The 12,297-nt window shown below is 42.1% G+C and overlaps 1 protein-coding gene across 3 annotated transcripts in view; it reads left to right on the top strand.

Annotated features, from left to right (window-relative positions):
* The window catches only part of pde10a (phosphodiesterase 10A), a 38,405-nt gene that overhangs the window by 6,954 nt on the left and 19,154 nt on the right, over positions 1 to 12,297 (top strand). For all 3 annotated transcript variants that reach the window (XM_053436578.1, XM_053436580.1, XM_053436579.1), the window contains exon 2: positions 5,583 to 5,714. In XM_053436578.1, the coding sequence (XP_053292553.1) occupies positions 5,583 to 5,714 (132 nt within the window). The remainder of the gene's footprint in view (positions 1 to 5,582; positions 5,715 to 12,297) is intronic.

The raw sequence follows: 12,297 nt of genomic DNA, 5'->3' as shown, positions 1-12,297 counted from the left end.
ACTTTTCCATATAAAATCAGAGCCTAATAGATTTCCTTAATAAAAAAAGCCCATAAACTTGAATTGTAACTATACAAATTGGAAGCTTCTTCAGGATGTTTTGATGCCTGGATTTTCATATAAGCACCACAAACTGGTGGCCCATGCAAATGCATTCCCCATCAAACTGGAGCATGTTCATATTGAAAGACGCAGACAAACTGAGACCAGCTTGGCCTTCCTGTCCCAGTCCCAGGGTGTGGTGTGCTATCCTCAAGATAAGTGTTATGCAACAGTACCTCACTGCATGAACTCAGGATTTGGTTTTTACACAGGAAGCCCAAGTCTGAGTCAGGCACCAGAATCTCGGCCAACTGGGCTTGAGCCACTCATAAACATGCTGCACAACACACTGCACTCTTTCCCACCTGTGCACTCGTCTGAACGAGCGACATGCTATGACTGAAACTCATTTAAGCTCAGAGATAGGAAACAACTATAATACATTGATGGAACTCAAATATTCTTAAGATCCCGACCACTTTGGTTTGTGACCCCTCACAAAAAAGCAACGTCTTGTGCTTTTGTCCCCTCGTCCCAATTCAGATGCAGAGAGCTGCTCTCAGCTTTAAACCTCTTACCTGGTTCAATTTTTGGAATAAGTGTAAGGTGCAATATTTCACAAAAGCGATCAACAATCAGAGAAAACTGCTAATTATTTGTAGAAATTTGTTAAGCAGTTTTTTCTTTTCATCTCTACCTCATTAATAATCACAGATTCCGTATGGACAGGGCCTGAGCCTTATGTTGGAAACCGAACCAACTAGCTCCACCTAAAAATCCTGATGCTTCGGCACTAAAGTCAAACCTTGTTATTTATATAATAACATGAGAACAGCATCATAACTTGTTGATACTTAAAGTAGACTTGATGGTAGTTTACTCCATCAATCCTTTTTATATACCACTTATCCTTCTGGGGTCACGGGTGAGCCGGGGCCAATCCCAGCTGACATTAGGTAAGAGGTGGTGTACACTATGGAAATGCCGACAGCATATCACAGGACAAACTGCTCACGGTCACATTCACACCTACAGACAATTTTACTTGAATATTTTTTAAAGGCCTAATTATTTTTACTTAGTTTCAGATTGGAGTAGGTCATCTACCAGTGTTTAAGCATAATAATAAAGCATAATCATAAATTGTGATTATAACGATGTTTAAAATTATGCTGTGATGCAGATGAAAATTTGTCTAAGAAATCAACTCTGGTTCATTTATATGAACCATTATGCTCATATTAATTAAAGTACACTGACCTTTTAAATAAATCAAAGTAAAAAAAAAATGTCAGCGTAGGAGCCAAAGTAAATTTGCCCCTACTTGTTTATTTAGACTGCAGATAGTTGTTTGGGTTTTAAGTACGACAAGTTATAAACAAAGACGGGAATAGTTTGGCAATATTTTCTGTTGAGGTTTTATGGTTTAAGGTTAAGTGTGAAAAAAAGCCACAAAATGTATCTTGGACTCATGGATCCTGTTTCGAATGCGTCCCAGTAAGGTGTCTGCTGGGAGGCGTCTTTTTTCATGGAAAAAAGTTGCCACAGGCAGTAGCTCCCCACCACAGGTTTACAATATACAGCCGTAAACATGGGTGGACCCTCTGGCAGACACTTCATGCACTGGATTACGGTTTAAAATGTCTTTTAAATAATGTTTGCACATGTTGGTTTGTGTTGAACGTGTTTCTCTGTCATTACGTCTGCTAGAGTCAGTGTCAGTGAAGGAAAAGCTTTCTCTGTTTTTTTAACTTGATGACGCCATTGTCTTCAGCAGCACTGACCACTGTGGGAAGGAAAATTTCACTGAGGTTTGACAACATGAGAGAGAGAAGACAATCCGGTGACCATCGCTTCTTCTGCAGCCGCCTCCCCCTCTCTCGCCCTCGTTCTCCTGATTGAGTGAGCGAATGCGGTTCCCTGTGGGGTTAACCGTTTTGGACCACAGCATGTGGGACAGATCTGGCTCCACCTTTGATTAGCCACTGTAGTCGCAGGGCTTGGGACACTGACGCATTACCCACAGCTCTGAGTGTCACTGCGGTCACGTTAGGTTGAGCTGTGGCTCTAAAAACTTCAGGGGGAATCAGAAAGAAACCGTGTAGGGTCGGCAGAGAGGAGCAGGAATGTTCAGCAGGAAAAAGGGCCATCAATCAGAATCCTGCTGTAATACAGAGGCTGTGGGGTCAACCCAGCCTTTTCCTCCACTGGCTTCTTTTTTCCACTTTGTGTTATTAGAGATGAACGATATTATTTTTTAAATATTTTTTATATTATATTTTACAGATGAAAACATTTGTCCAGATGCCACCTCTTGAGTTTACCTGAACTGACTGTGATGCCGAGGGCTGATGAAGATGCTTTTTCAATCGTCATTCACTGAAAAGCAAATATTTCAACAAGATAATCAAACTTTGATCCGACAAACATCTTTGCTCTTATGTTTAATTCGACTGTTGGAGGTTTTCCTGTCATGTGAACCACCTCCGGTTAATGGATTGTAATATTTGACTGTTGAACAGTGTCATATGTATTCCTATTAACACTCTATTGATCTATTGATTAACAATTTAACAATTTAACGATTAAGGAATTTATTAACTAGTATTGTGTGATAACTGGTACTTATCTGTAAAAAACCTCCATCATCAATTTAAGAATTATAAATACACACAACGGAGCTGAACTGGGTGACATGCTCCTTAACAGTGGCTCTGTAGTTGGTAGGTCAGGTTTTTGCCTCTGTACGTTTGTTTGTTAGCAAGATTATGCAAAAAGTACTGGATGGAATACCACTGAAGTTAATACATTTCCCTAATTTCTCCGAGATTAATTCATGAATCTAAATAAAATCTTAGTCAGGTTTATAGGGGACTGATAAATATATTGATGTGTGCAATTTGGTGCAGTTCCCAAAAATAAATAAATCCAAATCTAGTACTTTTAAATGTTGTTTCATTTGGGCCTTAGTTGGACGTATCTGGTTCATTTATCGTCAAGCCCTTTGTCCCAGTCTTGCTGCCTGAAATAAATTCACAAGCACCAAATGTGGATTAATTCAAAACTGAAAATAGTCCACAACAAATGCACTATTTACTCCTATTTAAATAATGTTAAAAACAAATACAGAACCGACACTTGTAGGGTTTCAGGAAATCATTTGAAATAAAAGCACACATTCATAACTGTTTTCAGATTTATGTCTTCAGCAGGAACAAATGTGCTTCGAGCTGACAGCCGCAGACAGAAGTCGGAAAGTACTGAGGGCGAGAGAGAGAGACTAACACATTGTCGGATCTTGGACTCTTTATATAACTTGTTGAAAATAAAATAGTAACAGAGAACGTACAGTTCTTTTCTGATTGGTTTGATAATGATTAGTTAATAGATACGCTGAGTTGTTCTCCCTGCCTTTATTAGCACAGACACTTAATTAGGTCGCACTTCCATTTAGGTTAAGGGTCGAGTTAGCTGTAATAAACACTGGATGTTCCACGGAGCCATGGTTCGCTCGCTCTTCGCCGATGAGGCTTCACAATCTCCTCTTTTTACATGATTCTCATCGTCGTGGGTTTGTAGTGTTCAGCACCGGGCTGATCCCAGAACACCGTTTTATCAGCCCTCATATGCTCGTTGCAGAATTCTTATCACTGCTGTTTGCTTTTGCCCCATGGAGATAGGACATTTGACTATTTTCGTTCATGTGCACACATATGATTGCTAAATAATTTTCAGAGCCCATCCACCGCACAAAACTTGTATTCATAAATTCTAAAACAGCCTCTTTGTTTTTCCTTTTTTTTTTGTGGTGTCGCTAATCACAGTGCCTCCTTTGTGCGTCGGATAGGACAAATTTGTAAGGGTGTTTTGCAGCGCTCCCATTTTACTCCTCTTTGTGTGTCTTTCTGTCCCCTGCAGCTCACTTCCACCACCACCCCCCCCCACCCCCTCAACTTTGTCTCATTTATTAAGCCGTGTTCTGCCGATGTGCGTCAGAGCTGGCCAGGAGTCTCGTGAGGCGTTGTGGAAGGCGTCCTGAAGAGCTGTGTCTCGAGTCTGGACAGCGTCATACCACAGCGCCCCCCCCAGCTTACCCCCACCTCTGTTTGCCTTATTTGCCTGCAACCGCCACCACTACCCCCAAACACACACACACTCACACACTGAGCAGATGATCCATCCTAACTGAAGATCAAATGATTTGTTCGGGGGGGGGTAATAAATCAAAGGTCATAGGTAGCTGCTCAAGTCTGTTTGCAAGAGACGCTTTGATTCTGCAATTAAATTAAACCCAAGCCAGTAGAGGTTCTCCTGAAGACGCAGGTTTTAAACACTTTATACTGACATGCAACACATTACCTGCAGCTGGTTCGGAGGCTTCTATCTCCTGCATCTGGTTTTATTTTGTCGTCTGGCACAACATCTGTACCGCCCTTTACGAATCAGTTTGTAGTCTGCAAGTATCTGTAGCTGCTCACTCCCTCAATATCATACAGGATTTTAGACTTGACGCCCCCCCCCCTCCCCCAAACACACACAGACAGACACACACACAGTATGACAATATTGTCAAACTGTGTGTGTGTGTGTGTGTGTGTGTGTGTGTGTGTGTGTGTGAGACAGCAGAACACATGCCTTCCAGCTGCATGTCCTCCTGTGATTCATACTTGAAGGGAGTCTACGCAGATGCTTCTGATAACCAGACCTTTCGTGAGAAAGCGGTAAACGATCAGGGCCATCTGAATACAGCAGTCCTCTCTCCTAGAAGTGCTCACTAACTGATACTAGTCCTATCTACAACACCATCAAATGTAAATGCTGCAGATTTGCTTTTCCTTTTTCGGGGATTTTTCGGAGTTTCGGTTTCCTTGTATGTAAGTGCTGGGCTGCACGGTCCGATGATGAGATTACGTCTCACGGCTGAATTTAAACAGCTACAAGTCTTTGTTTTTAGACACACTCCATTTAAGTGAGTGACCTAAACATAATGGTTTTCCCAGCGCATCATGACTGCCTTTGAGACGCCAGCGGTTATATTAAAAACAACTTTCCCTCAAAGAAGGTCTGGCAAATTGCTTTTTTCCCTGACAACAAAGACAGTAAACAGCAGCACTTAGCGAGCTCTCAAGAACCTAATTGCCTATTAAGCACAATCGAGTCCTCCTTTATCCTGCTGCCTCTGTTGGGGGCTCCTATCCCTGGAGATGAAGCTTTACAGTAAACATAAGTGAGTTAGCCCGGCTATCTGAGAGCTTTAGCCGGAAAATAGGCGCTCCTACCATGCTCACCTCACGGTAAAAGTAAATGAGAGATGCCCCTCGGCCGTTTCTTTTGGAGGGTTGTTAGGAACAGTGTGTGCCTAAAGTGGGACGTTGTTTCCATCCTGTTGTATCTTAAATATCTTTGATTTCTCTCCTCATACCGTTGCCATGATTTTTGTGCAACATGTCCCGGTGTCTTTTTTGTGTTTCCTACAATTTTGCTTGGTCGTGGATAAAGTTGCGTGAAAGTAAAACCCATTCTGTTTCTGCACTCCTCAGGCTTGACAGATGAGAAAGTGAAGGCCTACCTCTCGCTGCACCCGCAGATGCTGGACGACTTTGTGTTGGAGAGTGTGAGTGCAGAGACGTTGGACAGATGGCTGAAGAAAAAGACCAGCAGCAGGCCTGCAGGTACAGTATACCCACTCCCACTCCCACTCCCACACACACACATACATGCTTCAGATCCCTGGATCACTGTGACATAATGATTGGATCAGCGGATTTCAGCATATTGACGCACAGTTGTAATTTCTTTGGTTAAATGTTTGTACTTTCTAGCTCACATAATCCCACACCCGGTCCCAAGCAGTCGACCACAAGTACAGGCTGCCATGAATATCTGCAGCCGTGTCAGTCGTTTGCTTTTATTGCGCAGAAAAACTAAAACCTCCTCTCCAAGAGATTCAAAGGAGAACCGGAGCCGAGGCGGACCGTGCCTCTGCGGGTTCCATTTATTATCCCGGCCATTTGCAGTACAAATCACTCATCTTCACGTGTTTCCTTTAATCGTCAGTGTGTGTGTGTGATAGACAGACGAGAGGGAGAGGGCTTGTCGGGTGTTTACGGGTCATTAGATGTGTTTGAGCGGAGCCGAGTTGAGTCTGTGCCGTGCACTGCGCACACAGCGGACTGCTTCTCAGACCAACCGCATCCATCAAGGGCCCACAGAGCTGGCACGCTGCCCAGTCGAGCTGCTGACGTCAGAGGCGACCTCCAGAGACATGCAGCCGGCTGAAGGGGGCCCAGGGGAGGGGTGGGGATGGTGGCGGCGGCGGCGGTGAGGGGTGGTGCTGGCTCAGGGTGTGGGTGTGTTGAAGTGCAGGGGGAAGCTGGCGGAGGATGGATTTGTCACATTTTGGAGCTGCTCTCTACATGAGGTTTACAGACGGTGGTGTTTATTGCTGCTGTGAGACGCTGGTTTCTCAGGTCAGATCCTGCATGTGGAGCCGTTTCCTGTATACAGTGTGTGTGTGTGTGTGTGTGTTTTGGTTGATACTCGAAAGAAAGGTCTAAATCATATTTCTGGTGCCAAGTAGGAATAGTAGTTCAGGTCAGAGCAGCTGAATCCTGTGCAAAGCAGAACACTGATTTAAAACACTTCATGATAGAGCACAACGATTTTAGTCAGATGTGTTTAAGTGCTTTTATTTGATCAGTGTTCAGTTATCATATGATTCATGAAACAGAATTCACCCGTTGCAAAGGAAATGCATTTCCCCATGATGTCCGAAGGCTGGATAATATAAAGAGCCACTTTGTTTAATAGAAATTGAATGTCCATTACATGACTGCTGGCTGTGGTTATGTCTATTTGTGTTTTTTCTCCAGTATGGGAGAAATATTGACTTGCAGGAAACTCAGCCAATCACAGTGTACAGAGTTGCTGCTGCATCACTGCAACAGCGTTACAAAGCTTTGATAATTTTTTTTTACAAAAGCAGAAATGACGTTCATTATGATGCATCACATTATTGAAGGCAAGTTTCAGGTTTCAGTCGATTCTCATGTTGTCCAGAAAAGCACATTACTGCTATCCACTGACTGCCGGGAAAATACACAAGACGGTCCAGAGTGCTCTGTTTTTGAAAGTGTACAAACAGTAAACAATAACAATATTACCGAAGATCCTGGTGTTACAATAGATTACGGTTTATGTTTGGAACGATAAGCCGATACTGATAATTTAGCTAATTTACTTTTATGGGGATTGAGAGAATATCCGGAACAGACAGTAGTTTGTATTGTGTTCAAATGAGCAGTTGCTAACAGTTTTTGTCCACCTGCATGCCTATAGCCCTGGTCATGTGTTGTGTGTGTGTTGGAAATACTAAAGTAAATGCTGCTCGGGTGAAAAGTCTCTTTACACACACACACGGCTGTGATGTATCTTACGAAATGCAGGTTTGTGCAGGTTTTTTTGTTTGTGGGTTACAGGTCTCGGACAAATCGACTGCATTTGTCCCAAAACATTTTTTTGTGGTAATTTTATTTTTGTATTGATGTAATTGAGACAGCAACAGTTGCGAATGAAGAGGAGGATTCTAAAATCAACAAATATCTTTGCATTATTTTCGTGGCTAGAGACTACATGAATAACAGCAATATAATATTTGATGGGACTGTTGGCTGTCGATTTGAATCGTTGGAAATGTAGGCATCTATTCATAAATATTCCCAGTACAAAGATGTTCTATTTATTTCCTTAACTGTTTGTGTGTTTGCTGGTTTATCTGCTGTTATTTATTTAGATCAACCAGCAGTCGCAGAAAATAGATTTCACTAGATTAAAAAGTAAAATCAAGAACATGATTTGTAATTTGAAGCAAATATCCTTAATCAACTATGTTTTCAAACCTTTACCAGCCTTCTCTTACAATTTATTCAACAGAGATGTCCTAAAACAGGCTTTTTCAAAATCACACCATGTCTTAATCGTGTCCTATGATAAGAGTTTATCAATTTTTATTTTTATATAAAATATATTTTTTTTTTTCAACAACTAATCACACCCTTTAAAAAGTTCAGACAGACCACTCACGTTCAAACATTTATTGCAGCATTAGAAGAGGTTTAGAGTTAGGCTCCAACTTAATGAGCAAATACTTGTAACCCCCCATCCGAGCCTACAGGTGGATGCTGGGGTGGTGGAGGGGCTGAAGCAACTGGTAGCAATACTGCAGCGGCAGTGCGAGCAAAGGGGATGATGGGAAATTTCTCACTGCTTAAATAGACCACCTGATAAGGTGGGTGTGTATAATAGACGGTTGTGGAGAGTGGGGTATGTCACATGATGTGTGTCACATGATTGGAGCAGCGCAGCTCGAGTTGGCTGCCTATACTAGCTCCATATGTGTCTAACCTGGAAACAGGGTTAACCACACTCCCTCACTAAGGTTAAAGTTTCTGTCCTCTGTCAGAGTTGCTCTCAGAGCTTTTTTTAAATCCGTCCTGAGCCGGGACGCCTTGATAGAATGTTTTTTCAACAATTTACGTGCATTGAAACTCCAGTAGGTTTTGATATATTTTTGTGGACATTTTGCCTATATTGATAGGAGGGTGAGGGTGCAATGAGGAGAGTAGAAGACAAGCAGCACAGGGTTTGGTCAGACTCAGAACCAAACCTGCAACCGCTGCAAGAGGACTCAACCTCTGTTTGAGTAGCTGCTATATTTTCACCATGCAGTGTAAACTATCTTTGTGTAAAATATTAAAACTAGAAAGATGCCTTTAAGAGTCCATACCTCCGCCAAGGCCATTGCCCTATCTCGCCATGTTAAAGAAAGTGCTTGTTTATCTGGACCTGCCCTAACAAACAGAGTCATAACCCTATTAAGAGGTCATAACTTAATACAGTATTATTATTGATCAGTATTCGGCCACTCGCTCTGTACAGTTGGTTTCTTAAGCTGTGTGAGTGGCGAACCAGACTCGGAGTGAAATCATCAGTAATCACTCTGACAGATCTCTCATTATACCTCATGTCTCTCGGGGTTGATCTTTACATCACATCAGTAATATCTCTTTTAGTCCACTTCCTCTGTGAGCAGACACTTGGGCACCACTCTGAAGCCTCTCAGTGCCTGTTTCCGCTCATATGACAAGCACCGTCTAATTTCTGGGTCATCATGCAGGCTGAATGGTCACTGTGTTGGGATGACTTGACTTGTAGATTTGGTTACCACAGTTGTTTAGCTGTTTCAAAGCAGAATGGGAGAGCAGCAGCAGCAGCAGCAGCAGGACCTGTCATCATGTGATCATCACTAAGATAACCACTGCTTCCTGGAAGCTGTCCCTGCAGCCAGTGCCGTTCTCACTTATCATATGATAGACAACATTGGATTACATAAATCAGTTTGTCTGTTTGCAAAGGTTGTGTTGCAGCCTCTAATTTTAGAGGAAGCCTCCACATTTACACACTCGATTCTGCTCTGTGGTAAAAATATGACTTCTCATCGTAACTGAATTACACTTTTGTGCAGTTACATTTACGTATCAAATTTCTGCTTTAAAGTGAGAGGGTGGTTTGTTGCAGCAGTGAGCTACAGAGCAGAGCGCACAGTGAGCAGAACACAATTTCCCAGAATCCCCATGGATGTCATTTGACCATTGCACCTACATTACAATGTTTACACCACACGCTGCTGTGGCGTAATTGATAAATCTCAAACCCTCTGCTGCTCATATGCAGACGGCTCTTGTTATTGTATATGTTTCTTACAATGCACACACACACTCACACACACACACAAACAAACAAACAAACACACAAACACAGTGTAGCGGTAGCAACATCTATATTCTTGATGAGGCATGATGCTTTTTTTAATAATTTTGAGTCGTTATTATATTTCGTTCATATGGTAAAAGTCACATAGTTATACATTTAATTTTCCTCATAATTTTTGAAGAAGATTAAATTATATCTAAACTAGATCAATTTATGATCTAGGTAAGTTTAATGAATTAATCAAATGTGAGAAAATAGTATAAATGAACCATTTCCTGTTCCCACAGCCCACGGTTTCAGTCTGGTCTCAAAGGTGAGAGGCTGCATACAGAAGAGATTCAGATTTTTTATTCAATAAGTCACTCAAGTGAGTAATCAATAGTCAAACTTTTCACTTGAACACTCACTTCAGCACTTGACAAGCGCTTGAGCAAAATCTGCCAATGTTCCTGATCAGAGCATCATTCTCAAAGCGTATTATCCCTCTGACAGGTCAGGCAGCCATGTCTGGTTAAAAATGGAGAACCTTGTGTTGAAGACATGTCTGAGTGTGAGTCTCCAGTTTTGTCTCTGGAGGGCAAGAGCTGGGCCAACTGTGAAGCAGCTGATACTGTTTCTCAGACGTGTTTGGATGGAGGTCACAATGGAGACAAAGATGTGCTTGTGTGGCAGAAACTCATACCCCCCTCCGCTGTGATAAGATAGCTGTCTCACCTGCAGGGCATTCCATCACGGGGAGGAGGAGGAGAAGGAGGAGGAACAGGAGGACCCCTGTACAGCGCTCAGTATATGCTGCTTTAAATGCTGATAAAAAGAATTGGAAATCAAATTTGAAATGCTAGCAAAGTCTGAGATACAACTTGAGTGATATTTTGCAAACACAAAGTTAGTGTCCTTACGTCTATGGCTGCAATAAATGACACTTTTTGGGGCTTTGAAATTGGACGAATGAACCTCTTGGGGGAACAGCCAATATTTTGAGGCTTCCGGTGTAGGAAGCGGATATCCAGGCCAAGAGGTCGTCTTCTGTTTGCCTTCAAAGTTTCTCCAGTTTGGCTCATCTCTATTAACAGTTATCTCCATGAATGCAGATAAATTAAAAAGCTGATTGCAAATGAGCATTTCAGTCTTTTGCTACAACTAATAATTAATGCAGATGCTGCATAATGGTTGATTTTGGAAAGCTATTTCTTATTACGGGGGTATTGCATGTATATTCATTCAAATACAGAATGACGTTGATGGCAAGAGACAAATCTTTGAAGTCTTTGCTAAACCAAAACGTTTTTATTAATATTTATAAAACTAGAGTTAACTATCTATAGTTACTTTTTTATTCTGAAAAAGGAAGTCTGGTTGACATTTGAATATCTGTTTGAAGAGAGACAGATGACAGGACGAGGTTGCAGGTGAAGAGAGCAGGGCTGTTGGCAGCTGCACTTCCTCCATGCAGCAGGTCAACACAAGACGACCACTAGGTCGACACGTATTGAGCGCTGAGTCACTGCTAGCTGCCCTTCCCGTGGGAGACTCTGTATCTCTGGCGGCAGATCAATAAAGCGCTCATCAAGTATCGTTCACATTAGACTCACCTAACTGAGGGATTTTTTTCTGCTCGGTGGAAGGCCTGAGCTCAGAGCTGAAGGTATCGTCTGGGTGATTCTTCAATTCATTCATCACCACATCTGCTCAAACAGACCTGTATGTGAACCACAGCCTGGATAAAGATACAGGGTTAAGTCTGATGTGTCTCTTCTTTGAGTTGAGGGTTTACTATGATGACGTATTTGTTTTCTACTTGGCTGCCCTAAAACAAAAAGTGTTCCTCGCTGATTTTGCATGTGCAGTATTGACGTAAGTAAAAGCAATAGGTGTTTCTTCAAACCACATCATCCCACTGTGATGTATGAATATGCAAAATACCCGAGAAATGATTTCCTCAAACAGATTCTCCACACCTGCTCCAGAGCAAACCAACATTTCATTTAACTTTATAAGGTGCAGATAACTCCATATCTCTGGAAACACCCCCCAAAACTATCATGAGCAACATTCAGGCTCAGCAGGGAAATGTTTTAATGAAATTATCAGTAGAGCAGTTTTTTTGCATCAGTCATGAAATGTCTTCTTGTCGGTTTAAATCGGCAACTCGTGCATTTTAAGGATTTTTTATTATAGCCGTAGCTTGAGGGTTACAACAACTCTGTGATGACTGTAGCCATCCTGTCGGTTTAATGTCACGTGACATGGTGATGCTCTGCAGAGCTGGAAGGAGTCCGTCTGCTGTAGCTGCCGGCTCCCTTGTTTCAACTGACTGGTGCATAACGCTCATTCAAATTTCAAACAAATTATGCAAAAGCGGTTATTTTTGACATTTTAAGAAAAATTTTGGGCAATAAATAGAAATGTGGTCACATACAGTACATGGACCTGTTGAGGAGAGAAGCACATATCCACCTTTGATACCTGCCAACCTCACAGTGG

This window comes from Pleuronectes platessa, chromosome 12 (genome assembly GCF_947347685.1).
Source record: "Pleuronectes platessa chromosome 12, fPlePla1.1, whole genome shotgun sequence".
Lineage (NCBI taxonomy): Eukaryota > Metazoa > Chordata > Actinopteri > Pleuronectiformes > Pleuronectidae > Pleuronectes > Pleuronectes platessa.
This window is presented reverse-complemented; position numbering and strand designations above follow the sequence as displayed.